Raw genomic sequence first — 24,463 nt, 5'->3', positions numbered from 1 at the left:
CAGCAGGCAGAGTGAGTTTATTGCATTAGAAAAAACAACAAAGAAAACCAGCAAACACCTCCTTACTAAACAGTTATTAGTTTGACTTCAAGGGCAAAAGGAATCTTAAAGGTACAAGCTTTATTTCTGGTAGGGGTGCCGGTCTCATTCCTCCTTCTTCCTTGTCCCTTTAAACTAGTGGACCTCTACGGAGGGGTCCGCTATGCACTACAATGGCACACATGGCTCACTTGTCACTCTGGCTGCCTGTGTACACCCATGTGGAGATGGCTGGGCACAATGGACACGCTCCTGAGGTGCTGGGAGACAGAGAAATGTGAGGATGGGTTGGGGTGGGGAGAAGCCTGAGCCTGGGCTTCTGAGTTAGTGCCGGTGGGACTCGGGTGGAGGAGGGAGTGAGAGCTTGCTTTCCTGCAGGGCTCTGAGAAGATGGCTTACTGATCCCTGTCTCTCCCCTAGGGCACAGGCATTGGCACAAATGGCTGCTGGGCATGAAGGGGACTTTCAATGAGCCAAGTGACTCAAAGTCTCTTAGGGGAGCCATTTTTTAGTACAGCCCTCGGTCTGAAGGTGACCGCTGGGAGGAGTGAAACCAGTTAGGCCTGGAGATGGAGGACAGAGAAGGAGCTTGTGATGCCCACACCCTCTGGCTAGAGCTCTGTGGGCAGAGGTCTGGAGCCAGAGTCTGGTGGAGAGAGGGCTGGGCAAGGCAAGTTGGAAAAGGAGAGAAACCCACATAGGAAGCGAAGCGATGGCCTGGACCAACATACTGCCTCCCAGGAGAAAGCCAGCCTGAAACCTATTCTCCATGGCCATTCTGCCAGTCAGTGAAGATTGAGCATAAGACCTGCCCGTTTCTGCTCTAATGTATCGCTATCATGCCTTCTGGTAAATCAGTGGGTCTTGAGAAGAATTCAACTGCTCATTGGTTTGGCTTCCAATCTTAAAAGTTGCAAAATGTTACTTGACATCACAGCTGGTCATTAAGGATGTGCCCCTGCTCAGGTCACAGGCAAAACTGAGGCAGAATAACATTTCCCCTTTAGCTGAGCCCCTGATGATGCCAACTGCTTTGGCTGATGGCACAGGCAGGAGAGGTGGCCAGAGGGGAGCAGCAGCTTGTGGAGAGGAAAGGCACCTGCTGCAGGCCAGACCCCAGGAAAGACAACTAATTCAAGTCTGAGACATGGCAGGAGGAGTGCAAGAGGGGCAATGCCAGAGCTGGCCCCAGGTGCCTGGCAGCTGAGTCCTCTCTCCACCCTCACTTTCCCAAAAACTAACTTAAGGGGAAGCTCAAGTGAAGAAAGAGAAATCTTAAAGCCTCTCTATGTAAGAAGCTTCCAAACTGTTCCCTGCCTAAGTTCTCAGCAGCAGCTCATAACACGCACCCCCACCATGCTTCTTTAGGGTCAGAAAGACAATGGAAACAACACGTGTCTTCAAAACACATTTAGGATAATGTACACATTCCTATCAGAAACAACCCAAAATTTCTTGCCACCTTGATTCTGCATTATTATTCTATGTCAGGGACATTTTCCTGGAGCAGGGAACCCTTCCCGTTGGTCCCCAGCTGAATACTGCACTGGTCTGGCTGGGTACAGTGACCGCAATAACCTACATTACTACTTGCAGACAAAAGGCCTGGGCTCTGCTGCTCCAGCCCAGACCTGCCTCAGTTACGACAGGTCAGCCATGCCGAGGAAGCGCAGCCTGTAGGCAGCAAGGCAGGTTCTCCAAAGTTGATGTCAGAGGTTGGCACTCAGTCTAGGAGGAAGGAGGAATGGCTTTATCTTGTTTTCTCTGCCTGACACTTGCTGTCCTTCTCCCTCGATCCTGAGGCTTCTGGCTGTTCCAGCTCTGGGCCCATGGCCTCGCTTGCGGTAGTGGAGGGAAGGTGACGCAGGATGTGGCTACAGTTCACTTAGGTTGGGTGAGTCATCCTGAAACTGGTTCCACGTACACCAACTCCTTTGGTTTGCTTAACACAAGAGGAACTGCTTCCAGGTCGTGGCTGTTGTAAAACTCACCTGGTCCCCACAGGTGGTGGCAACCTGAGTAGAGCAAGGGCATTCTCTGGAAAGAGGTTTTAGGTTGGGGCTCCCCCAAACTGTGCTTCCTGCTTTCTGCTTAAACAAACCCTCTCCCTTCCTCGAGCGTGGAGGACGCTTAGGAAACAGCGTCACGAGTGAACTCACAGACAAGACAGCCTTAATAAATTAGTGTAATACTATTAGAAGGGACGGCGTTTTGTTCTGTTTCTTAGCAGCATTGTCCCACATGCAGCTTGATGATCTCCTTTCCTGGGAAATTTTAAAAAGCTGTCCCCTGGTTGTTAGCTCTGATGTAAAATTATAAAATAGAAATCTGGTAGGGTTTGTTTTGTTTAAAAAGGAAAAGCCCTGGTGAGGCAGGGCGGTCCCATGTAGTCCTGTTAGCTCTGGCCATTGGGTCGGCCCACGGTGCTCCCTCCAGGAGGCTGGATCTGGATGGAGTCCAGGAGAGGCCGCAGGGCCTGTCCGAAGGGGCTGCGGAGAAAACAGACACATGAGCTGGGGTGGGCTCTCAAGCGTCGGCGGGCACAGGCGCCAGCACGCCCAGCTCCAGCCGCAGGTGCAGTGGCACCACCTCACGGGGAAGGACACCCTTCCCTCATTTCAATTGCTCACCTGCCTCCCACCTGGTTTTTCATGGAGGGGATCTCTAAATAGCCTGCTCTGTTTTGACTCCTGGGGTCCCCTCCCCAGTAGATGCTACCATCTTACTCCCTTTGCCTCTAGGTCCTGGTTAGCTGGGCTTGAACAGGCTGGCTACATACAGGGAAGTAGCGCCGCCTGTACTTTCTGAACTTCTATCTTGAATTCTCATGGTACAAGATAAAAATAAAGTTTGCCCTGGTCGGTTTGGCTCAGCGGTTAGAGCGTCGGCCTGTGGTCCAGAGAGACCCGGGTTTGGTTCCCGCTAAGGGCACATACCTTGGTTGCAGTTTGTCCCCGGCCCTGGTTGGTCGTGCGGGTGGCAGCCACTTGATGTGTCCCTTTCACGTCAATGTTCCCCTCTCTCTCTCTTTCTCCCTCCCACTCTATCTGAACAAGGAATGGAAAAATGTCCTCGGGTGAGGATTAAAAAAAAGTAATAATAAAATAAATAAACAAATAAAGTTTAATGAGGAACCGGAGTAAAAAAATATATATATGGTCTGGCCAGTGTGGCTCAGTGGTTGAGCATCAACCTATACACCAAGAAGTCACCAGTTCAATTCCCGGTCAGGACACATGCCCAGGTTGTGGGCCCAATACCCAGTGGGGGGCATGCAGGAGGTGGCCAATCAATGTTCTCTCTCTCTCTCTCTCTCTCCCTCTCACTTCCGCTCTCTCTCAAATCAATAGAGAAAAAAAAAAAAGGATATGAAAAAGGTCAAGTCAGGAATGCGATTCCTCCAGGAACTGAGGTCTGCTAGGGTACAGGGAAAAGTAGGAAAGACAACATGTGCAGGCCGTCAGGAGTTACTGCCGCTTTGTAAAGGGCTCCCCGTCTGTTCTCAGAGGAGCTTGGCTGAAGAAACACTGCAAACACTGGATCTTCAAGACTTTCAAGGTTACTTTAACCTTAAAACAGGTCGCCCACAACACATCTCAGTTCCTGGGGTAAAGATTTCCTTCGGTGGAAATCTTCCCCAAGTTAAAAGGGAATGAAGTATTTATTTCAAAGCACAAACAGATGAAATAGTAACCTTAATTCAGACAAGTCCAGGGACTCCACCCATCTTGTTTCTTATGCGAGTTTCTCCAGAGGGGTTCCTACCCAGGTGTGAAAAACAGCTCACCTTGCTGAGCCTGCCAAACCTGCCAGGATCCCTGTTGGACAGGGCCCCGGTTCAGGAGAAAATGAGCCAGAGTCAACACATGGACATGGTCCTGGAGTGGGCAGTGCTGCCTGAACGCAGTCACTAGCAAGGGAAGAAAGAGGTGTGATGGCTTTGGGTGGGTGTGTGTCCTTTCAAGGGACTGCCTGGGTGACGGCCCACAAGGTACAAGGGCAAGAGGAAGCTGTGTTTGAGGGCGTCAAAGAGTTCATGGTACAGGGGAAGAAAGACTAACAATAAGCCGCTCCAAATTCTCTGACTCTGCTTCTCTCTAAAACTGCATTTTAAGCGAGCACTTCCGGGGCATGACATGTTTCATGTGCAGTGGGAAAGACAGATGCCAGGATACTGTACAAGTGGGTTTCTAAGTTCTGTGATTGCACTCAAACCAGGGTAGTGATCCAACTCCAAAAGGGTGAATGAAGGTGACACAGGTACGCGTCGGTGAGTAGAGAAAACGGTGGCTTTCTGTGTTCCAAGAGGCCATGACAGGGCCCATCCAAAACCAGGGAAGGGCAGACATGGGCAGAGGAGTGGCACTGACTGTGAATGGGAATTTCAAAGGCGGGGGCAGAGACAGAGGCCACTTACGTGGATAGAACTTCAGAAGGAAGGTCAGTGATGTAAGAAGGGATCTTCCGCCCGGTCAGGAACTGTGCCACTTCGTTGCTGAAGGTGTTACAGTTGTGTTCAAAGAGGTTGTAGGCCTCACCTCTGCACATTGTGAGAAAGGAGTAAGATGTGAGAGAGTCAGCAAGCAAGTGTATGAACTAACTCAAACCAGCAATGACAGGGTGAGCACAGCCGAATCTGAGGGCTGATTTCCCTTCTCTCACGCTCCAAAGGACGCTGGATTCGCCTCACTGGACCATTGAAAACAGGTTTTGAAGGGAAGGATGAGATATAATCATGAGGCGCCTCTACAATTTCAGGAGAATCTTTACGTTCACAAAAGCAGAGCTCTAGGGTAAGAGTTTAACACTTTAGGAGAAAATCTGCTCAAGTTTGTATTTTATCCCAACCCCCCTACAAACCTTGTTTTTGATTTTCTGGACAAAATACTTGGCCAGTGTGGGTTGAGAGCAGCATTTGCTGAAATAGCAGCAGCTGATTTTCATCAGAAGGAATCAATAGCCCGTCCTTTCCTCAAAGTTTCAGCAGAAGGTCTGCGGGGATGAAATATCGGTCTCGGAGCAACGCTGAGCTCTTCATATTTAGTCAGCAAATGCTGGGCCAGACCTTGTGCTGAGTGTTCTGGGGGATGTGCCCTGGTGGCTGCCCTCTTGGGGGTGACTATCTAGTCGGGGAGACAGACACAACTAACCACCACCCCTGTCTCCACTCACCGGAACTGAGACTCCCCCAAGGAGGACAGGTATTCCAGAAAGATTTCTTCTGTGACTTCTGTGCTCCCCACATCAACCACAGAGTCTGGGGGCCCAAGCAATGTCCCTCCCTAAAAAAGCCAACCCAAAGAAAGTCATTAAATTACTATTGCCATTGAATTTTTTAATGTGCCTTTCCATGGACGACCACAAATGCTCTGTTCCGACAACCTTTAACTTTCAGAGCACACCAGGCCAATGAAGAGTGTTATTTCTTATTTGTATCAGGGCTACAATGGTTTAGAGCTTCCTGGAGACTTTCCATTGCCAGGGATAGAAAGATGGCTAAAAGTCGGGCTTCTAACACTGTCCACTCATTCAGTTAATAAAAAGATAGGAACTCAGAATCTGAAGTTTCCCTTTGTCCCCAACATGCCTGGTCATGAGGGCAGAACAGGACAACTAGCAGTGGCTCCCACCTGACAGGCCATCTTTCTGTGCTTACATAAGGTAACCCTCGAACATTGGGAACATATGAAGGACTGTGAGAAGTCGGGTAGGCTGGCAATATTTCCACAGTTCAGTTCTTTTATGATCTGTGAGGATAATCTAATGATACTAATAAGGTTCCCCAGGCAAAGGAGTTAATGGCCCCTGAAAAGCCTACAGTAAACCCTCAGCCATGGGCTGAAAAACAGACTGGCACAGCCGACCAAGGAAGAGACTGAGGCCCAGTGGGGAAACCAGCCAAGGAGGTAGCAACAGGATCACTGGAGAGGACAAAGCTGTGAATAAGCTGGAAAAAGAAGAGCACTCCAGAGCAGAGCTCCCTGCAAAGACCAGGGATTTATGCAACAGCTAGTAAGCACCTACGACATGCATGACCTTGTTCCAGGCCCTGGGGAAGGCATGGTGAGCAGGGTAATCGTAGTAGGCAGAGAAAAATGATCTCATAGTTACAGGAGACTAAAAGGTCACTATGTGACCCTCCTATTATTCACTCATATAACAAATATGTATTGAGAACTTACTATGTGCCGGGCCTTATGCTAGGCATTGGGGGTACGATGTAGACAAAATAGATGAGATTCTGGCCCTCAGGGAGCTTATAGTCTAGTAGGGAAGGTAGACAATAAAAATCTCACAAACCAATGTATTATTATGAGTTACAATAAGGGTCTTGCTGGAAAACTACAGAATGCCATCAGTACATGTAACAGGAGACCGTCCCAGTCTGAAGGGTCAGGGAAGACTTGCCTGAGAAGTGACACTGAGCTCAAATCTGAAGGATGAAGAGGCTTAACAAGGTGAAGGATTAGGGAGGTGGACTGATGTCAGAGGACAGGTTTAAATGTCCAAGGAGTGAGAAGAGAGACAGGGTGGGCAAGGGCCTGACTTGCTAAGAGGCCATCCAGAGAGGGAGCCCGAGACCAGTTAGGGCCTTGGCGGTCATGCTGGGCTTTCTGGCTTTTATTCCAAGAGCAGTGGGGAGAGTTGACTTAAGCAGGGGAATGCCATGATCAGATTTTCATTTTGCAAAGGTCACTTTGCCTCCCGGGGGAGAACTGACTGACGAAGAGCACTGCTGTGGTCCAGGTTAGACATGGGGGTGGCCTGGATTAAGGTGAAAGTTCTGGAGAAATGGGGACAGATGAAGAAAGACAGACTGATTTAAGACATGTCTATAAGGTAGAACTGACTGGGCTTAATGAAGGATTTGTTATAGGAGGTAGGGGACCAGTGAGAAGAAACCAAGAATGATTTCCCATTTATGAGTATCAAAATGAATGGCTGCGTGGTCTTTGAGAACCTCCTGTGACAATCTTTAGATAGCTTAGACAGACATTTTTGGAAAATGGCATGGGATTTAGAGTCAGAGGCCCGAGTTTTAGCACTGATGCCACTTACTGGCCATGTGACTTTGGGCAACTCACTTTACCTTTCAGAGCCCTCATTCAGCTCCATGATGGCTGAGTTCACACCGAGCCAGGCACTGAGCTGATCACGGGGATAGGAAAGTGAGATACAGTCTCAGCTCACATGGACTTTCCACACAGTTCCTTGTGGAGACTCAGGAACAGCTCTTTTCTTTTTTTTTTTTCTTTTTTTTTATTGATTAATTTTTGTTACAGATGTTTCTCCTTTTCCCCCCACTGATTCCCCCCAGGAACAGCTCTTTTCACCATAACATGCTCAGTGTGACACAGAGGGACCCAAAAGTGTCATGGAAGCAGAGAGGAGAGCAATTGGCTGAAGGATCTGGGAGGGTTCTCTTAAACTGAGTCTTCAGGTAGTTATGAGAATTACACCTCAGGTCGACATACACTCGGCCAGAAGCCAGAACATAGAGAGTAGCAGCCAAGTTCCTGGTCTCCAGGAACCGGAGACTGCAGGACAGGATGTGGGGAAAGACACTTACCGGAGGACAGCTGGAGATACCACCACTGCCGAAGAAGAACTCATCTTTGTGTACAACTATGGAGGTGTGCCTGCAACCCAGAGAAGAGACAGAATAAGCCAGGAAACTTAAAACCAGTCTGAGAAAAAGCAATCACCACACTGCAATGAGAACAATTTCTGCCCAAGGATAGGACTGTGGTCAACACCTTATAAAACTAACCAAACAAAGGCAAGATAAATACCACAGATTAGGGTTTCCCAACTTTGGCACTACTGACATTTGGAGTTGGACAAATCCTTATAGTGGGGCTGTCCTGTGTAGTACAGGATGTTTAGCAGCATCCTGGCCTCCACCCACTAGATGTCAGTAGCATCCCCTACCCCCTCAGCTGTGACACCAAACATGTCTCCAGACACCAAATATCTCAGAATTGTCCCCAGTCGAGAACCATTGCTGTAGATCATGTGAGCAGAGGGAAGTCACCCCAATATTGACAAATCAATTACTAAAATAAAGACTGCAGACCAAGGGGTGGTCCCAGGCTTTTTAAACAGGAGCAGCTCACCTGGACCATGCTGAGGGAAAGACTAGAGGTGTCAAGTGTGGACCTATTTCAGGTGAAGATGTTCATATTATTTGGTTCAAGTCAAACAAAGCAAAGGGTCATTTTGGTCAATCCAATGTCAGCAGTGTCTAGGAGTCAAGACCGAATACTAACCTATGGTTTCCTCATAAATGGAGCTGAGAGCTCAGCCACCATCTTGTGGTCTGACAGGGATGGGTCCAGTGGTGAGAAACCAAAGTAGATGTGTTTCAAGACAGACTTGTGGGGCCCTGAGACTTCTGTAGTTAGCCTTGGTCAGGGGTGGACAGGACACCCTTCTGCCTTTCTTTAGGACAGGGTTTTGCAGTCTCAGCACCAGTGCCATTTTTGGCCGAGTAATGAATTTTTTGCTGTAGAGGGAGGGCTGTCCTGTGCATTGTAGGATGTTTAGAGCAGAAGCCCTGGCCTCTACCCACCCACCAAAAATGTGTCTGAACACCACCAAATGTCCCGAGAGGGTGGGGGGAAGACACACAGAAGAAATAATCCCTGGTTGAGAACCACTGCGTTACATTGAAAAAGGGTTATGACGCAGAGCTGGGTTTCAAGGTGGAGTCACAGATTGGACCTGGACGCAAGGCATAGTTCTGTTTTGTAAACCAGTCAACGTGAGGAGTCCCACCCAACTCACCAGATGCCTTCCAGTTGTTTCCCTGTGGAGAGAAGAAGAGATTTAGCCACTTGGGAGTAGATTAATAGCCTCCCAGCCTGAGTAAATTCAGAACATCAGTCAAACTCAGAGAAGCCCATTATAAATCTCTTGAGGGACTTTCTAGGAATACATTTCTCCTTCAATAAGGTCCTCAGGTCGGGACACAGGTATGTCATGTTAAGTAAGTTGAAAAGTGGTCAGAATCCATCAGAATGCAAGATAAAACACTGGTATAGATGTACTCCAATTTTATGTATGCTTTTCTTTCCCCTTCAGGGTCAGTTCAACTTTGCCTTTTTAATTTGCCTCATCTATTGAGACTAGAGTAAAACAGTAGTATAGAAAAGCTATTATCCACTTCTTCACTGAGCATATGTGAGATAAAATCCTTCAGAAATGAGAGAGAAAACTTCGTAAATGCCATCCACTTAGTCAAGGCAAATGTATTCTATCTCTCTTGATGCCAGAAATGATGTCAGGTATGAAAATGCAAATGTGAACAGATCACTGTCCTGCCTTTAAGGAGCCTAAAGTCAAATGGAAAGAGAGACATACATAATTACAACATGTCAATAAACTTTATCATGTGGTAAAAATAAGGTGCTACCTATAATAAAGATAAAGAACTACCTTCATGCCCTGGCCGGTTTGGCTCAGCGGTTAGAGCATTAGCCTGTGGTCCACAGAGACCTGGGTTCGGTTCCCGCTAAGGGCATGTACCTTGGCTGCAGTTTGTCCCCGGCCCTGGTTGGGTCGTGTGGGTGGCAGCCACTCGATGTGTCCCTTTCACATCGATGTTTCTCTCTCTTCCTCTCTCTCCTTCCCGCTCTATCTGAGTAAAAATTGGAAAATTGGAAAAATGTCCTCGGGTGAGGATAAAAAAAACCAAAAAACAAAAAAAACTACCTTCATAAGCTGCAATTCAGCCAGTGAACAAGGAGGGGCAGGGATGGGTGTCTGCCAGAGGGTGCTCTGCAAATGCACAGTTGTCAAAAAGACAAAAGTCTTGCAGGGTAGAGCAAAGGGTGCAGTGGTGGTGAAGAGGACAAGTAGGGTCAGCCAGGACTGAAGGCCGTCCTATATGGTGGGAGTGTTAAAGGTTGTCAGGCAGCAGAGTGTCTTGATCAGATCTATGTTTTTTGGTGTTTTTTTTTTGGTGGTACGTGCCCCTAATGGGAACCGAACCCGGGACTCTCTGGTCCGCAGGCTGACGCTCAACCGCTGAGCCAAACTGGCCAGGGCTGACCTATGTTTTTAATAGATAACTACAGGTGCCCAGCTGGTGTGGCTCAGTGGTTGAACGTCAACCCATGCTCCAAGAGGCTGCCGGTTCGATTCTGGTCAGGGTGCATGGCCAGGCTGTGGGTCTGATCCCCAGTGGAGGGCATGCAGGAGGCGGCCAATCGATATTCTCTTATCGATGTTTCCCTCTCCCTTCCTCTCTCTCTAAAATCAATAAATAAAAAAGAAAAGATAACTATAGGTACAGAAGATGAATTGGACAGAGGAGTGGAGAGAGCAGATTAGAGCGAGGTCTTTGCAGTAGTCCATGGGAGACACTATACAACAGTGCTAAGGATAAGAAGAAAGGGCAGTGAGACAGGAGAACATTATCAACACCACTCACTTGCCTATGGTTATAATTTCATGTTAACTGTTTACTGATGGCTAAATGTTACTTTCAATGCTTGCCCTGTGATTTTCTAAAGGATGAAACTCTAACCACTGTGTGATATGAAGGAGAGGTGATATGTTTGTGTTTCTCCCTCTGCGTTACACACTTATGGAATTCACCTAGGAAATAAATGGAATATATTTATTGTCCCTTTAATGAAACTTTTAAAATGGGATAGAGCCCTGGCTGGTTTGGCTCAGCGGTTAGAGCGTCGGCCTGCGGTCCAGAGAGACCCAGATTCGGTTCCCGCTAAGGGCACGTACCTTGGTTGCAGTTTGTCCCCAGCCCTGGTTGGTCGTGCGGGTGGCAGCCACTCGATGTGTCCCTTTCACATCGATGTTTCTCTCTCTCTTCCTCTCTCTCCATCCCACTCTATCTGAACAAAAAATGGAAATATGTCCTCAGGTGAGGGAAAAAAAAAAATAAATAAATAAAATAAAATGGGATAGAAACCATGGCCCCTTCTGGATAATTAACCTACTGATGGCTCAATGTAGTGTCATCAGAGGTGGTTAAGGGTACAATAGGTTCAGATCCTAGTCTTTTCTCTTGCTAGTGGTGGATCTTGGGCAAGTTGACTCAACCTTTCTGAGCCAGTTTCTTCAATAGAGAGTTGTTGTGGCTAGGAATGATAACGCATAGAAGCATTACTGTGTATGACACACAGAAATTTGATAAATGGAGACTACTATTAGGCATAATGCACTCAGTGGGGAAAAGGGTAAAATTCTCCAAAAGAGAAATTAAAATTTGACTTCAGCATTGGTAAGATCTAAGAACAGATTTCACCAGCAAATTAATATGAAATGCTTTATTTTACACATAAACATTTCATTCTTTGCCATTAGTGTTGCAGGCTAAATGAAATAACAAAGGAAAATAAATGTAGCAGAGTTCTTCTGTCTCTCTGCCAATTCCAAACGCCAGTCTGCTCTTCACTTAGACATCTGCTGCTCTGGCCCCCAAGATCACAAATGGTCAGAGGGGTTCTGGCCTGGGCTAGCCCCTAGAAACTGTGGGGCAGGCTCTGCCTTTATCCAAATAGAACTAAAATTCCAGAGGTAGATCAGAAACAGACTGGATGCCAAAGGGGAGTGGTTACCCATTTAGGACAAGTATCTTCAAATATTGGCTTATAAACTGGCTTGGATTTTCATCTCTTCCAGCTGACTCTAGAATACTACTATGTCTCCTCCTTCTTGTTTAGTATGTGTAAAATGGAAAGATTAACACTGCATTTTAAATGGAGCTGAAGTGCTCTTCTGGATTGCCATTTATAAAACAACTTGTCTAATAGCAGCAATTTGTTGTTTATTTCCTTGAAGACATATAATAATGCAGTGAAATTAGACAGATTAGGGATACTGCTTTCTTGTAAAAAATATTTTTATTGATTTTTAGAAAGGAAGAGAGAGGGAAAGAGAAAGTGAAACATCTATGTGAGAGCAGAACAGCTATTGGTTGGCTCCTGCATGCCCCCTACTGGGGATCAAGCCCGCAACCCAGGCATGTGCCCTGACCAGGAATTGAACCAGTAACCTTTTGGTCCACAGGATGAAGCCCAACCAATTGAATCACACGGACCAGTGCAGGGATGCTGTTTTCGTTTGCCTGTTCCTTCTCTCATTCACTTTGGGAGGAACACTACACTCATAAGAGAAAGTAGTGTAGTGACTAAGAACACAGGTTCTGGTGTGGACGGGCTATGTCTGAATCCTACCAGTTTTATCAGTGAACTAATGTTTACTGAGTGACTCCTGTATTTCAGGCACTATTTTTGGCACTAGGAAAATATCAGTAAACAAAGAAGACACAAATCTTCATGGCACTTAAGGGATGGGGTAGGGGACAGTCAATAATAATAAACACAATATCATAATATATTAGCAATAATGAGTGATATAGAAAAGTTAAGAGCAGGGTAAGGAAGCCCTGGCCAGTTTGACTCAGTGGTTAGAGCATCGGCCTGTGGTCCGGAGAGACCTGGGTTTGGTTCCCGCTGAGAGCGCGTACCTCGGTTGCAGTTTGTCTCCGGCCACTCGATGTGTCCCTTTCATGTTGATGTTTCTCTCTCTCTCTCTCCCTCCCACTCTATCTGAACAAAGTATCGAAGAATGTCCTCGAGTGAGGATTAAACACAAACAAACAAAATAAAAATAAAGCTATGTAAACTAGCCTTTGGGAAAAAAAAAAGGGCAGGGTAAGGGAGACTGGGAGTTTCAGGGATGGCCAGGGTGGGCCTCTTTGAGAAGGTGACATTTGAGCAAAGACCTGAAGGAGACAAAGGAAGGAGCGATGCAGATGCAGAAGTGGGACAGACGAGGTGTACCTGAGGAACCTTAAGGAGGCCAGTGTGGCTAGAGTGCAAAGGTGGAGGAGGAAAGTAGGAGATGAACAGAGGTAATAAAGGACATCACATAAAATCTTGTAGAAGTTGAGAACTTTTCTAAGCCGGAGCTGTCCAATATGGTAGCCATTGACTACATGTGACTATGAAAATGAAAAGAACAAGTTCTGTTCACAGCTGTACTTCTACATTTCAGGTACTCAACAGACACATGTAGCTGACATGGTTACTGACAGGACAGCGCAGGTGTAGAACATTTCAATCACTGCAGTTCTACTGTTTAAACCTTAGTGTCCTATTCTGTTAAAAAACAACAACAACATAATAATAGTGACTACTTCATAACATTTCCAAGATTAAAAGAGATGACACATGAAATATGCCCAGCACAGTACCTGACATATAACACACACCTATAAAAGGCTAACTCATATCTTTCAGGCTTTAGAATTTGAGAGCTTTATGACTGCTCTCATTGTACCTTGGTATCAAAACTACCTATTTTTGTGTCTTTCTCCCCATTAGACTATAATTGTCTCAAAGACAAGGGCAGTTTCTTAAGCATCTTTGTAATTTCAGCACCTACCAAAGTACCTGGAACAGAGTTGCTATACGCCCATCTGTTGAGATGAGGTATTCTGTTTTGTTAGCTCTGTTGGTTGACACACACACAGTGCTATTGAGGCCAAAGTTCTTAACCCCAAGCTTAGCTGCCCTGGCTTGTTCTTCAGAAGACTTTGCAACCTTGTCATACTGCGCTGAGTCTGCTACTGCCTTCCCAGATACCCGTGTTTGATGATCCAGGAAGACAGCTGGACAGATCCAGCCTTACTAAAAGAATGGAGTATTGGATAGGGGCCTCAGAGACCATCCTGTCAGTTATTTTACACTTGAAAATCAATTCAAAAGTTGAAAGATACACCCCAGCCAGTGTGGCTCAGTGGCTGAACACTGACCCATGGACCAAGAGGTCACCAGTTCGATTCCTAGTCAGGGCACATGCCTAGATTGTGGGCTTGATCCCCACCCAGTTGGGGGGGTGCAGGAGGCAGCCAATTGATATGTCTCTCTCATCAATGTTTCTCTCTCTCTCTCTCTAAAAATCAATAAAAACATAAAAAAAAAGATCGAAAGATACAAACCCTACTTTATTCTCTTGATAGTCTCTGTATTGATTGCTAAATTTGCCTGTAAGCTGGACATGACCCTTACTCCTTATTCAACTACATCCTAGGAACACTCAAGATCTCATCCATTCATAGAATGATGATAAGGAATATAGAAAAAAGATCCTCTTATTCATTCTTTCATTTATTCATCCATCTGCCAGACACATAGAGCCAACACAAACATTTTAAATGGATTGAGTGGATCCATCTTTTCTTAAAGTGCTTCATAGTTCTTCTTATTCTCACTCATCTACATACATGGTAGTATAGGGCAAATATTTATTAACACTTATTAAGGATGCATGGTTTGTCCAGCATAAACAAGAAAAAGCAAGCTACGACGATGCACTTGTTGGGGCAGCTCCGACAGAAACGCAGGGTAGTTGCTTGGCAGCCTGCCCTCAGGAGGAAAAGAATGGCCTCCTGTACTGGGTGACAGGCTATGGAAAGCAGGACTGGATTGATCCCTAAATGGTTTTGGCTAGACTGGGGTGGGAGTAGGTGAGTAGGAAGTGGTGGTTTGAGATTGAATTAGGGCACAATGCCATTTTGGGACAATGAATTAGGCTCAGTGTATATTAGCACATTACAGAAGCAGATTATTTTCCCACTAGGATTTCCTCAGCAAGCTGGAGAGCAGGTGGATCAGATGACTGCATGTCTCCAAGCTTCTTAGCACTTCCAGTGCATTGCTTTCGAGGCCTACGAAGTATGCACATGAAAACAAATGGAAGACGTGGGTATTAGCCTTGTTTTTCATCACGAATAACAAAAAAGTGAAATCGCATTAGTCAGCCTACATTAGTCAGTCAATTCTTACTGACTGTAAGAGTAAAGTGAGCATATAAAAATCAAGAAGAGTTGGGGAAAGCAGGAGGGATGGAAGCGAGGAGGGGGGGTCAATGGGGAAAAAAAAGGGGGACAACTGTAATACTTTCAACAATAAAAATAAAAGTCAAGGAGAAAATACTCCATCTACCTCCTCATCAATTAAGATAGATGGAGTTTGTGCATACAGACATACATGTATAGACATACATGGTTGTAAGACATGCTCAAGATCAGCAGCTGGTAGACTGCCAGTGCTAAATAAATGTCTATTAATAAGCATAAGGTAGATGATACTGATGTGTCGCCAGGGACATTAGCTCATTGATGCAAATCAAATGTAGCCCCAGCTCACCTCACAGATTCCTGCCCCAGTGACAAAGTGTTTTTAACTGACAGTGTTTTAATGTACTGGTTGATTCAGTCATTTGCCAGAACCAATGTGAAGGGGTTAATATTAACTTAAAAAATCAGCTTATTCTTCTCTGGGACCACTGGATACATATGGAATCTAGGTGGAAAAAAGTAAAAGGAAACACGTATAACATAAGTGAATCTCCATGCCAATATTGAAAAAAAATCCTATTGGCAGGGGTGGCTTGCCCTTTAGGCAGAGAAAGATTATCACAATATCAAAATGCAATACATTGTTAAAAATTGAGAGAGTACTTTAATTCTCAAAAAAAAGGTAGAATTACAACTACTTAATACTCTAATACTGGAGTCAGTACAGGATTCTTTCCTAGCATAAAAATAACTGACATGTGAGTTCTTTTCCTCAGTATTGAGAGGGTTCTCTCTTGATTGCTGCTTGTTTTTTTGTATTTCTTTATCCTCACCTGAGGACATTTTCCCATTTTTGTTCAGATAGAGTGGGGGAAAGAGAGAGAGAGAAACACTGACATGAAAAGGACACACTGAGTCCTGGCCGGTTTGGCTCAGTGGTTAGAGCGTCGGCCTGCGGTCCAGAGAGACCCGGGTTCGGTTCCTGCTAAGGGCACGTACCTCGGTGGCAGTTTGTCCCTGGCCCTGGTTGGGTTGTGCAGGAGGCAGCCACTCAATGTGTCCCTTTCACATTGATGTTTCTCTCTCTCTTCCTCTCTCCCTCTTACTGAACAAAAAATGGAAAAATGTCCTTGGGTGAGGATAAAAAAAAAAAAAAAGAAAAAGAAAAGGACATATCGAGTGGCCACCTCCCACACGACTCCAACCAGGGCCGGGGATGAATCAAAACCGAGGTACGTGCCCCTGGCCGGAATCGAACCCGGGTCTCTCTGGACCGCAGGCCGACACTGATTCATTGGTCCGTGGGCTGATGCTCTAACCGCTGAGCAAAACCGGCCAGGGAAATCGCTGCTTATTTTTATTTGTCAGGCCATGTAGCAATGCTTTGAGGTAGGTGTGCAACATCCCACCTTCAGTCAGCTTGTATTTACTCAATGCCAAGCACTGCTAGACTCGAGGGATACAATTGAGAGTTCGTGCCCCCAAAGGAGCTTACAGTCCAGTTGGGGTGGGTACAGACATAGATGAGAAAATAAGCAATTATAAAATAGAATGATGAATGCTATTAAAGGAGAGAACAGGATGCTATCAGCACATAATAGGGACACATCACCAAGATTTGGGGGTTTGGGTTCAAGGAAAGTTTCCTGGAGGAAGTGACATTTAGTTGAGACCTGAGCAGAAGTTAGCCAGGCCAAGAGACGGGGGGAGAAAGTATCCCTCCCTGGCAGGGGCACAACAGCCCTTCTCCACTGGGGTCCTGCAAGAGAATCAAACCCTAATGCTGCTCAGTAGCTATTGGGAGAATGAGAAAAACAATCTCTCAGATTATTTTCCCTAGGACTCAATTCTCTTGTGGAACCCAGCTGAGGAAGGATCATGTCAGTGTGTTCAGTACGTGGAGACAGGTGGGGGTAGAAAGAAAAGCAGGAGCTGGATCTCAAAGGGTCTTGTAAGCCACATCAGTTTTCATTTTGCCATAAATTGCATGGTCACTAAATTAATTCATTACCTGGATATAAAACAGTTTACACAATGAACAATAAAAATCTAACACAAAGCACAATGGATGGCATTAAAACATAAAAAAACTCCTCAGCTTCAAATAAATTCTACTTCATCTTCAAGTTGCAATCATTCCTATAATAATATTTATTGCACAGCAGTTCTGACTGTCCGCTGGGGACACACAGAGGAATGAGACAGTCTCTGTGCTCCAGGAGCTCAAGATTCTTGCTGAAGTCTTTCTGTCACATCCAGCCCACCACGGCCTCTCCCTTCTTTCAAGGTTTAAAATAATTGCTTCACCACTCACTCATTTTGGCATCTAATCACAATCTCTTTTATGCTGTTGCATCATACATACATTATTTTTAGTGAAATGAACTTGTGGAGGACAGAGTTAATGTATTTCATTACTCTCTATATATTCCACCCCCAGATCCCTATCTAAGTCTTTTTTTTTTTTATCCTCACCCAAGGACATTTTTGCATTTATTTTCAGATAGAGAAGGAGGGAGGGAGGGAGGAAGAGAGAGAGAAACACTGATGTGAGAGACATCGACATCGACTGGTTGCCACTCGCACGACCCCAACCAGGGCCTTGGACGAACCGCAATCGAGGTACGTGCCCTTAGCAGGAACCGAACCTGGGACTCTCTGGTCTGCGAGCCAATGCTCTAACCACTGAGCAAAAATGGCCAGGGCCCTACCTAAGTCTTTAAACCTGAGAACAATGTGATATAGGCTTGTAAAGAAAAATAAATGTGATCTCAGGATATGTGCATGTACAAAAAACTTCAAATCAGAAAATAATCAACAGATATAAAGTACCCTTTACTACAGTTAAAAAAAAAAAAAATCCAGCCCTGGCCGGTTTGGCTCAGCGGTTAGAGTGTCAGACTGTGAACCAGAGAGTCCCAGGTTCGGTTCCAGTTAAGGGCATGTACCTCGGTTGCAGTCTGTCCCCAGTCCCAGTTGGGGTTGTGTGGGTGGCAACCAATCGATGTGTCTCTCTCACATCGATGTTTCTCTCTCTCTCTTCCCTCCTCTCTCCCTCCCGCTCTATCTGAAGATAAATGCAAAAATGTCCTTGGGGCCCTGACCGGTTTGGATCAGCGGTTAGAGCGTTGGCCTGTGGTCCAGAGAGACCAGGGTTTGGTTCCTGTTAAGGGCACGTGCATCGGTTGCAGTTTGTCCCTGGCCCTGGTTGGGTCGTGCGGGTGGCAACCGCTCGATGTGTCCCTTTCACGTTGATGTTTTTCTCTCTCTCTCTCTCCCTCCCACTCTATCAGAACAAAATACCGAAAAATGTCCTCAGGTGAGGATTAAAAAAAAAAAATCCAAACCCTCTGCACTTATCTCTATGTACTTTAGCATAGAAAGAGGTCAAGAAATTTAAAAAGCAGCCAGCATTATTAGAAGAGAAACTGAAGGGCAATTATAATACCTAATTATCTTAGGCAAATGGTGACTATGGGAAAAAAAAGTACAATTAGTTGTCTGCTGATTAGAACACTAAGGATAGTTTTGAGACCATTTTCATGGTGACTGAGGGACTGTGGAACAGGAATACCTTCGTGGAAAGCATTCTAGGAGACTGAAAACCAGGAGACTGGGTAAATAGGTGGAGTCTCCAGTGTTTTGGGGAGAGAAGAGAATTACATTGGGCTTTATCTAGTCCAATCATGACTGTAACAGAGCTAGACGGGGTCTTATAATGAAGAACTGCCATAAGAATAGGAGGGTACTGCTGATGAGGCCACACTAATTTAGTTTGGGAAAATGAAGGCTAAAGGAGTGGTCATAAATCTATGATTATGAATGGCATATACACATTGAACCCAGATTTTTACCTCATCTAAACTTGGAACACTTGGCCAAAGATGCCTTTATTTTATTTTTCTTTATTGATACTACAGGGAGAGAGAGAGAGAGGGGAAGGGAGAGGGAGAGAAACATCGATGTGAGAGAACATCGACGGGCTGCCTCCCGCCTGCCCCCCACTGGGGATCAGGCCCACAACCTGGGCATATGTCCTGAATGGGAATCAACCAGCAACCTCTTAGTGCATGGGTTGATGCTCAACCACTGAGCCACACCAGACGGGCCAAAGATGCCTTTACAAACATAAACAAGGTACCTACCTTACATCAATTATAAGGGAACACATTACACAGTAGAGGTGGTATATCAAAATGACTGAGAACATGAGCTCTGGAGGTCAGACTGCTTATGTTCATAACCCAGGTCTGGCTCAACTGAAAATTGGAGGTAATGACAAGACCCATCTCACAAATTGTGGTGAGGATTATAACACATTTAAAGTTCCCAGAAAAAAAGAGAAAAAAAGGGTCTGGCTCATAGTAAGCTTTCAATAGATGCTATTAATATGTTCCTAGATGTTCTCACAAAAGTCAGGAAACAAATTGATTTTTTAAAGGTTCAAATATATTTAGGAATGGGAAATCAATAGATGGCTATTAATAGAACTGGCGTATACCCAATGTTAAGGTTAGTGATGTCTGGATGGGATGAAACAGTAAGACAATGCCCATTTTCCAAAGTTTTCAAATCTAGACAGTAATGACTATTAGCTTTGATAACCTGTGTGTCTTCATTACTTTTGCAAAAGGCATAAAAGCAATATGGAAAAAAGGTGGAGAGAAGAATGAATTAGATTTGGCTACTTTCAATTTGGCTACTTTCATCTTTCAATTCCCAACTTAAAAGTCACTGCTCCTGATAACCCTTAAAGTAGATCTCATTATTTTCTTTCTCAGCACGCAGTTTGCTTCCTGCACAGCTGAGCACTTATCATAATTTGTAATTATTTTATTTGCTTGTTTATTTTTAATGTCTTCCCCATTAAATTGCTCCATGATGGCACAAGGTATCTTTGTTCATTTTATCACCCTTAGTTATGGACCACACATAGTAGGCACTCAATAAAGAGCTGCTGAATGAATCATGAAGCAATGATCTATAAGGCTCCTTTCAGCTAAGATCAATAACTATTAAGTAATAGAACAAAAAAATACCCAATAAAAAGGAGGCTTTTATTTTTGGGTCTAGGGAATATTTAATGCCCCACTATTATCAAACTAACCAAATGGCTCCATTTCAAGAAGTTTAGTTAAAACTTGACTGATGCAATCTCTTAGTAATTATTAGCACCTTCTCCAAACAGTGACTTAGTAAGTTTTGCTTTCAGATTTGCCTTACCAATCTTTTTATTTTTTTAATCCTCACTCAAGGATATGTTTATTGATTTTTTAGAGAGAGAGAGAGATTGAGAGAGTGAGAGAGAGAGAGAGAGAGAGAGACATGAGAGAGAAACTTTGACTGGGGGGGGGGGGATTGAACTGGCAACCCAGATAAGTGTTCTGACCAAAACCGTTTTTGTGTACGGGATGCTTCAACCAACTGAGCCACCCAGCTGGGGCTGCCTTACTATTTTAACAATCTAAGCCCAACTTCTGTCCAATAATCGATCAGCTACATAGAATTATCTGAGGAGCTTCTTAAAAATACAAAATTTTGGATCAAAACTCCAGAGGAGTTTTATTTAGTACTTGTATAATGAGGTGCTAGAATCCATATATTTAAAACATTGCTTATTTTGAATAGATAATACAGGTATGCAGTATACAATTCAAAAGGTACAAAAAAGTTACAGCAAAGTTCACTTTTCCATAAGCTATCACTGTTAACAATTTCTTTTGTATTCTTCCAGATACTATCTGCCTAGTCAAGTATGCATACATCCTTTTCTCTAAATACATACTTGCATATTTAAAGAACTGTTCTAATTTTGTTTTTTTCTATTCCCATTTAACAATATACGTTGAAAAAGAAGGTATCACACTGGCTGGTTTGGCTCAGCGGTTGGAGCGTTGGCCTGCGGACCAGAGTTCCGGGTTCGGTTCCCACTAGGGGCACGTACCAAAAAAAAAAAGGAAGGTATCTTTGTGTTTTTCAGAAGCACCCTAGGTGGTTCTGGAGTGAAACTGAATATAGGAACTACTAAATAGCCCAGGGTTAAGAGGTTAAGTTTAATTCAATATAGCAATTAGAAACTCACGGATATTGAAAAGACACCCTCAAAAGTAAGCCTTGCTTACTTGACCTATGCCCTCTTGTCTTATGCACATGAAGTAAAATATTCTCTAATGTCTCCATAAGCCAGGAAAAACTAGTCATTCAAAAGGATGTTGCAAAGCTGTTCAATATTCAATTCCTGGAATACTTTCCTGCCCACTATCACCTGAAATCACAAGCCTGACAATCTCTATGTTACACAAGGCATTTTGGTATTTGGGTTATAATGAGGTTTGATCATTGATTTTTCTCTCCTGGCAGTTAAATAGTTTAATGGAGCACAACTTAAACACTTCCCTTACTAATCCCTACTGATACAACAGTAATTCCTCCCCCGGAATTACTTTCTTAACCATCTGGGCAAAAGCAAGGTGAATTCTGGAGTTGGGGCTCCAGTAGACCTGACTTCATCTCTGTCTAAGGGGCTATGTCTGGGTCCCCGTGCAGCTCTAGCTTTCTCTTCCCACTTACCCTAGAGACTGCAGAAAGACTTTCCTTTTGGCACGGAGGGAAGGCTCTCCTAGGGCCACCCGAGAATCTCCTCCGCAATGTCCCTTTCACCACGCGGGGCACCACGCGGCAGGCATCCTCACCTCTGCGCCGAGGAAGGAGCTAGAGGGCTCGCCGAGCGAGGCAGGGAACCCACCCGGATCCAGCGCCGCCTTACCCCACCTCCCAGCTGAAGGGGCTCTGAAGGGACAGGGGAGGGCGTGATTCCTCTCCATCCCTTCCCCCTGGATTCAAACCGATAGTGGGGCTTAGGGGCCCAAACCTCAGACCCCCCTCCCTTCTCTACTCGGGCTTTTCTCCATCCTCTGGGCCCCACGTCTCCCTCTTAGCCTTGGCCCAGGCCTCCCCACCTTGGCGGTCCGTCCCGGCCCTCCTACCCTCCCACGCCCAACCCCCTCACCCAGCATGATGGGGCTGAGCCGCCGGGCTAGGCCCTTCGACAGGTCGTACACGTAGAGCTTCACCGGATAGAGATTCGGCGGCTCCATCAGGACCCGTGGCGGCAGCGGCCACGAAGTCCCTCTGGCACTCGGCAGCGGCTTGGACTTTCCCGTACCCGACTGGGGTAGGGAGCGGAAGGAGCGTGGGGGGACCGAGCCCGGGCCCGGCCAGAAGGGCGGGGGAGATGCCGCCCTGCTCTGCTCGCGCCCCCCGCCCGCCACCCGCAACGACTACTGTGAGGTGACAGAGCCGGGACCAGCAGGGTCCTCGCGGAACAGGGCCAGGGGCGGGGACGCACTTTCGCGCATGTGCACACCATCCTGACCGGCGACGAGGGGCGGGGTTTTGCTGGAGGGGGCGGAGCTTTCGCTGACCGGGTGGTAGTCGTTGGAGACAAACCGAAAGCAGCTTGTGGGGGTGGGCGTGTCGGCTCGACAGGAAACGTGCGCACCATGCGTGATGACGTAGGGCGTTGATTGGAAGAAAGAACTGGGATGCTTAGTCGAGCTCTTGCCTGCGCTTGAGGTAGGCAGGAACAGCTTGTGTTTGTGTTGCTGGCTGGCCCGGGCTGGCTTGGTCCTGTTTCGCCCGCTTAGTCTTAGCCTCGCTGCAGGGCTACGGCAGCCAGGAGTGTGCGGCCCGAGGGACCTCCTGTTCCTTTTTCCTGGGGGAGGCCGCACCCGGCTTTAGAGGCCCACCTGCACTTGAGACTCCTCTGGGCATGACCCGCTGAGGAGTTGAGAGAGATTTGGGGCGGGATGAGGACAGATGGGTCCGTTTGAGGACGGAATATCTTGGAGCGGGAATCCCTTAAGTCCAGATGGTGCTGGAGGTAGAACGGAACCTCCACATTCATCAGAGCGGCCATCCTCGGCCACCACCTTAAGGGGTAGCTAAGGTGAGGCTGCTGGAATGGTTCCCAAGCCCATTTACCTCTGGGTCTCAGTTACTGAGAGTTCTTGAGGCAGCAGGATCCAACATCCACATTTCTCACGAGTAACCACGAGCCCTTAGGACAGACCTCAAAGGAATCTGTATTTTTAGGTTTAAATGTGCTGCTTACTGATCTTAACTTTCTTTCACCTAGTGAGCACTTACCAACATGTCAGGGTGGGAGTCTTATTACAAAAACGAGGGTGATGAAGAAGAAGAACAAGAGGAGGACCTTGAAGCAGGTGGTAGGTGACTTTAACATGTACCGTGTGTGTGTGTGTGTGTGTGTGTGTTAGACTTTCTCTGCCTATATCTGCTGGGTGTCCTTTGCTGTCTAATAGCTTACCCTTCTCTCCCCAGAGGACTTCAAATACCTTTCTCCCTTTGAACTTTGCAGAGCTACCCTAGGTTCTTTTATTCATGTCCTACTCTAGACTCTAGGACAATCCTAGCCTTAAACTTTTGCTGGGCATTGGTAGATTGACATCTGTGGAGCCATACATCCATTGGTTGGCTCCTGCATGACGTGACCAGGGCCAGGGATCTAACCTGCAACCTAGGTATGTGCCCTTCATGGGGAATCGAACCCTTGATCATTTGGTCTGAGGGCCGGTGCTCTAACCACTGAACCAAACCGGCCAGGGCTTGTTTTGTTTTTTAATCCTCACCCTAGGATATGTTTTTATTGATGTGAGAGAGAAACATCAATCAGTTGCCTCTCATACTTGCCCCAATCAGGGATTGAACCCGAAACCTAGGTATGTGCCCTGACCAGAAGTCAAACCCAAAACCTCTCAGTGTACGGAACGACACTCCAACCAACTGAGCCACTGTCCAGGGTCCAGGAAGAGTTTTCCTCATTCTAGAACCTCAGTACAAAAATGCCTTCATCCTATAATAATTGCAGTAAGCAAGGAGTAAACATTAGCAACACAGTTAAGTGTCATTCCCTCACCATAACCTCCAGGTTTGGGGGTCTATGTTCAGCCAACACAGTAACACATAGGACAAAGAAAGAAATAAGGTGTACATGTATCTACATACTGGTTAATTTAAGTCCTGGATAGAAAACTTTATTTATTTATTTTTTAATCCTCACCCGAGGACATTTTTCGATATTTTGTTCAGATAGAGTTGAAGGGGGAGAGAGAGAGAGAGAGAGAGAGAGAGAGAAAGAGAAACATCACGTGAAAGGGACACATCAAGTAGTTGCCACCCACACGACCCAACCAGGGCCGGGGACAAACTGCAACTGAGGTACATGCGCTTAGCGGGAACCAAACCCGGGTCTCTCGGGACCGCAGGCCGACGCTCTAACCGCTGAGCCAAACCGGCCAGGGCTGGATAGAAAACTTGAGTGTGTTTTTATTAAAATGGACAAACATACAGGAAATATTGAAAATAGAGAAAGTTTACTGTAATCTATATAATCTACCATCCTAACACAACTACTACCAGCATTTGGCATTTTGCATATTTTCTTCTTGTGCCTTCATTCTGCATATTTCCTAACTACATATATCTGTTTTTCTTTGTGTCTGATTTTTGATATAGTTGTAATAGTGCATATGCACTTTAAATTTTAATTTACACCAGTTTTCTTACAAA

General features: G+C 45.8%; 2 protein-coding genes across 3 annotated transcripts in view; one reads left to right on the top strand and one right to left on the bottom strand.

The window, feature by feature from the left end:
• DESI1 (desumoylating isopeptidase 1) lies at nucleotides 1-22,184 on the bottom strand. Its single transcript, XM_036252558.1, has 6 exons — nucleotides 21,882-22,184; nucleotides 8,827-8,848; nucleotides 7,610-7,679; nucleotides 5,212-5,321; nucleotides 4,457-4,579; nucleotides 1-2,528 (listed from the first exon to the last, which is right to left on the bottom strand). Exons 1-6 carry the CDS (start codon nucleotides 21,967-21,969, stop codon nucleotides 2,435-2,437), a joined length of 507 nt encoding a protein of 168 aa, XP_036108451.1. The 5' UTR covers nucleotides 21,970-22,184; the 3' UTR covers nucleotides 1-2,434.
• A 206-nt stretch (nucleotides 22,185-22,390) lies between these two features.
• The window catches only part of XRCC6 (X-ray repair cross complementing 6), a 38,505-nt gene continuing 36,432 nt past the window's right edge, over nucleotides 22,391-24,463 (top strand). For both annotated transcript variants that reach the window (XM_036251294.1, XM_036251293.1), the window contains exons 1-2: nucleotides 22,391-22,447; nucleotides 23,010-23,100. In XM_036251294.1, coding sequence (XP_036107187.1) covers nucleotides 23,025-23,100 — 76 coding nt within the window. In that variant the 5' untranslated portion in view covers nucleotides 22,391-22,447; nucleotides 23,010-23,024. The remainder of the gene's footprint in view (nucleotides 22,448-23,009; nucleotides 23,101-24,463) is intronic.

The sequence above is a fragment of the Molossus molossus genome, unplaced genomic scaffold (assembly GCF_014108415.1).
Source record: "Molossus molossus isolate mMolMol1 unplaced genomic scaffold, mMolMol1.p scaffold_m16_p_10, whole genome shotgun sequence".
In the NCBI taxonomy this organism is placed as follows: domain Eukaryota; kingdom Metazoa; phylum Chordata; class Mammalia; order Chiroptera; family Molossidae; genus Molossus; species Molossus molossus.
The sequence above is the reverse complement of the archived record's forward strand: the minus strand, read 5'-3'. Positions and strand labels throughout refer to the sequence as shown.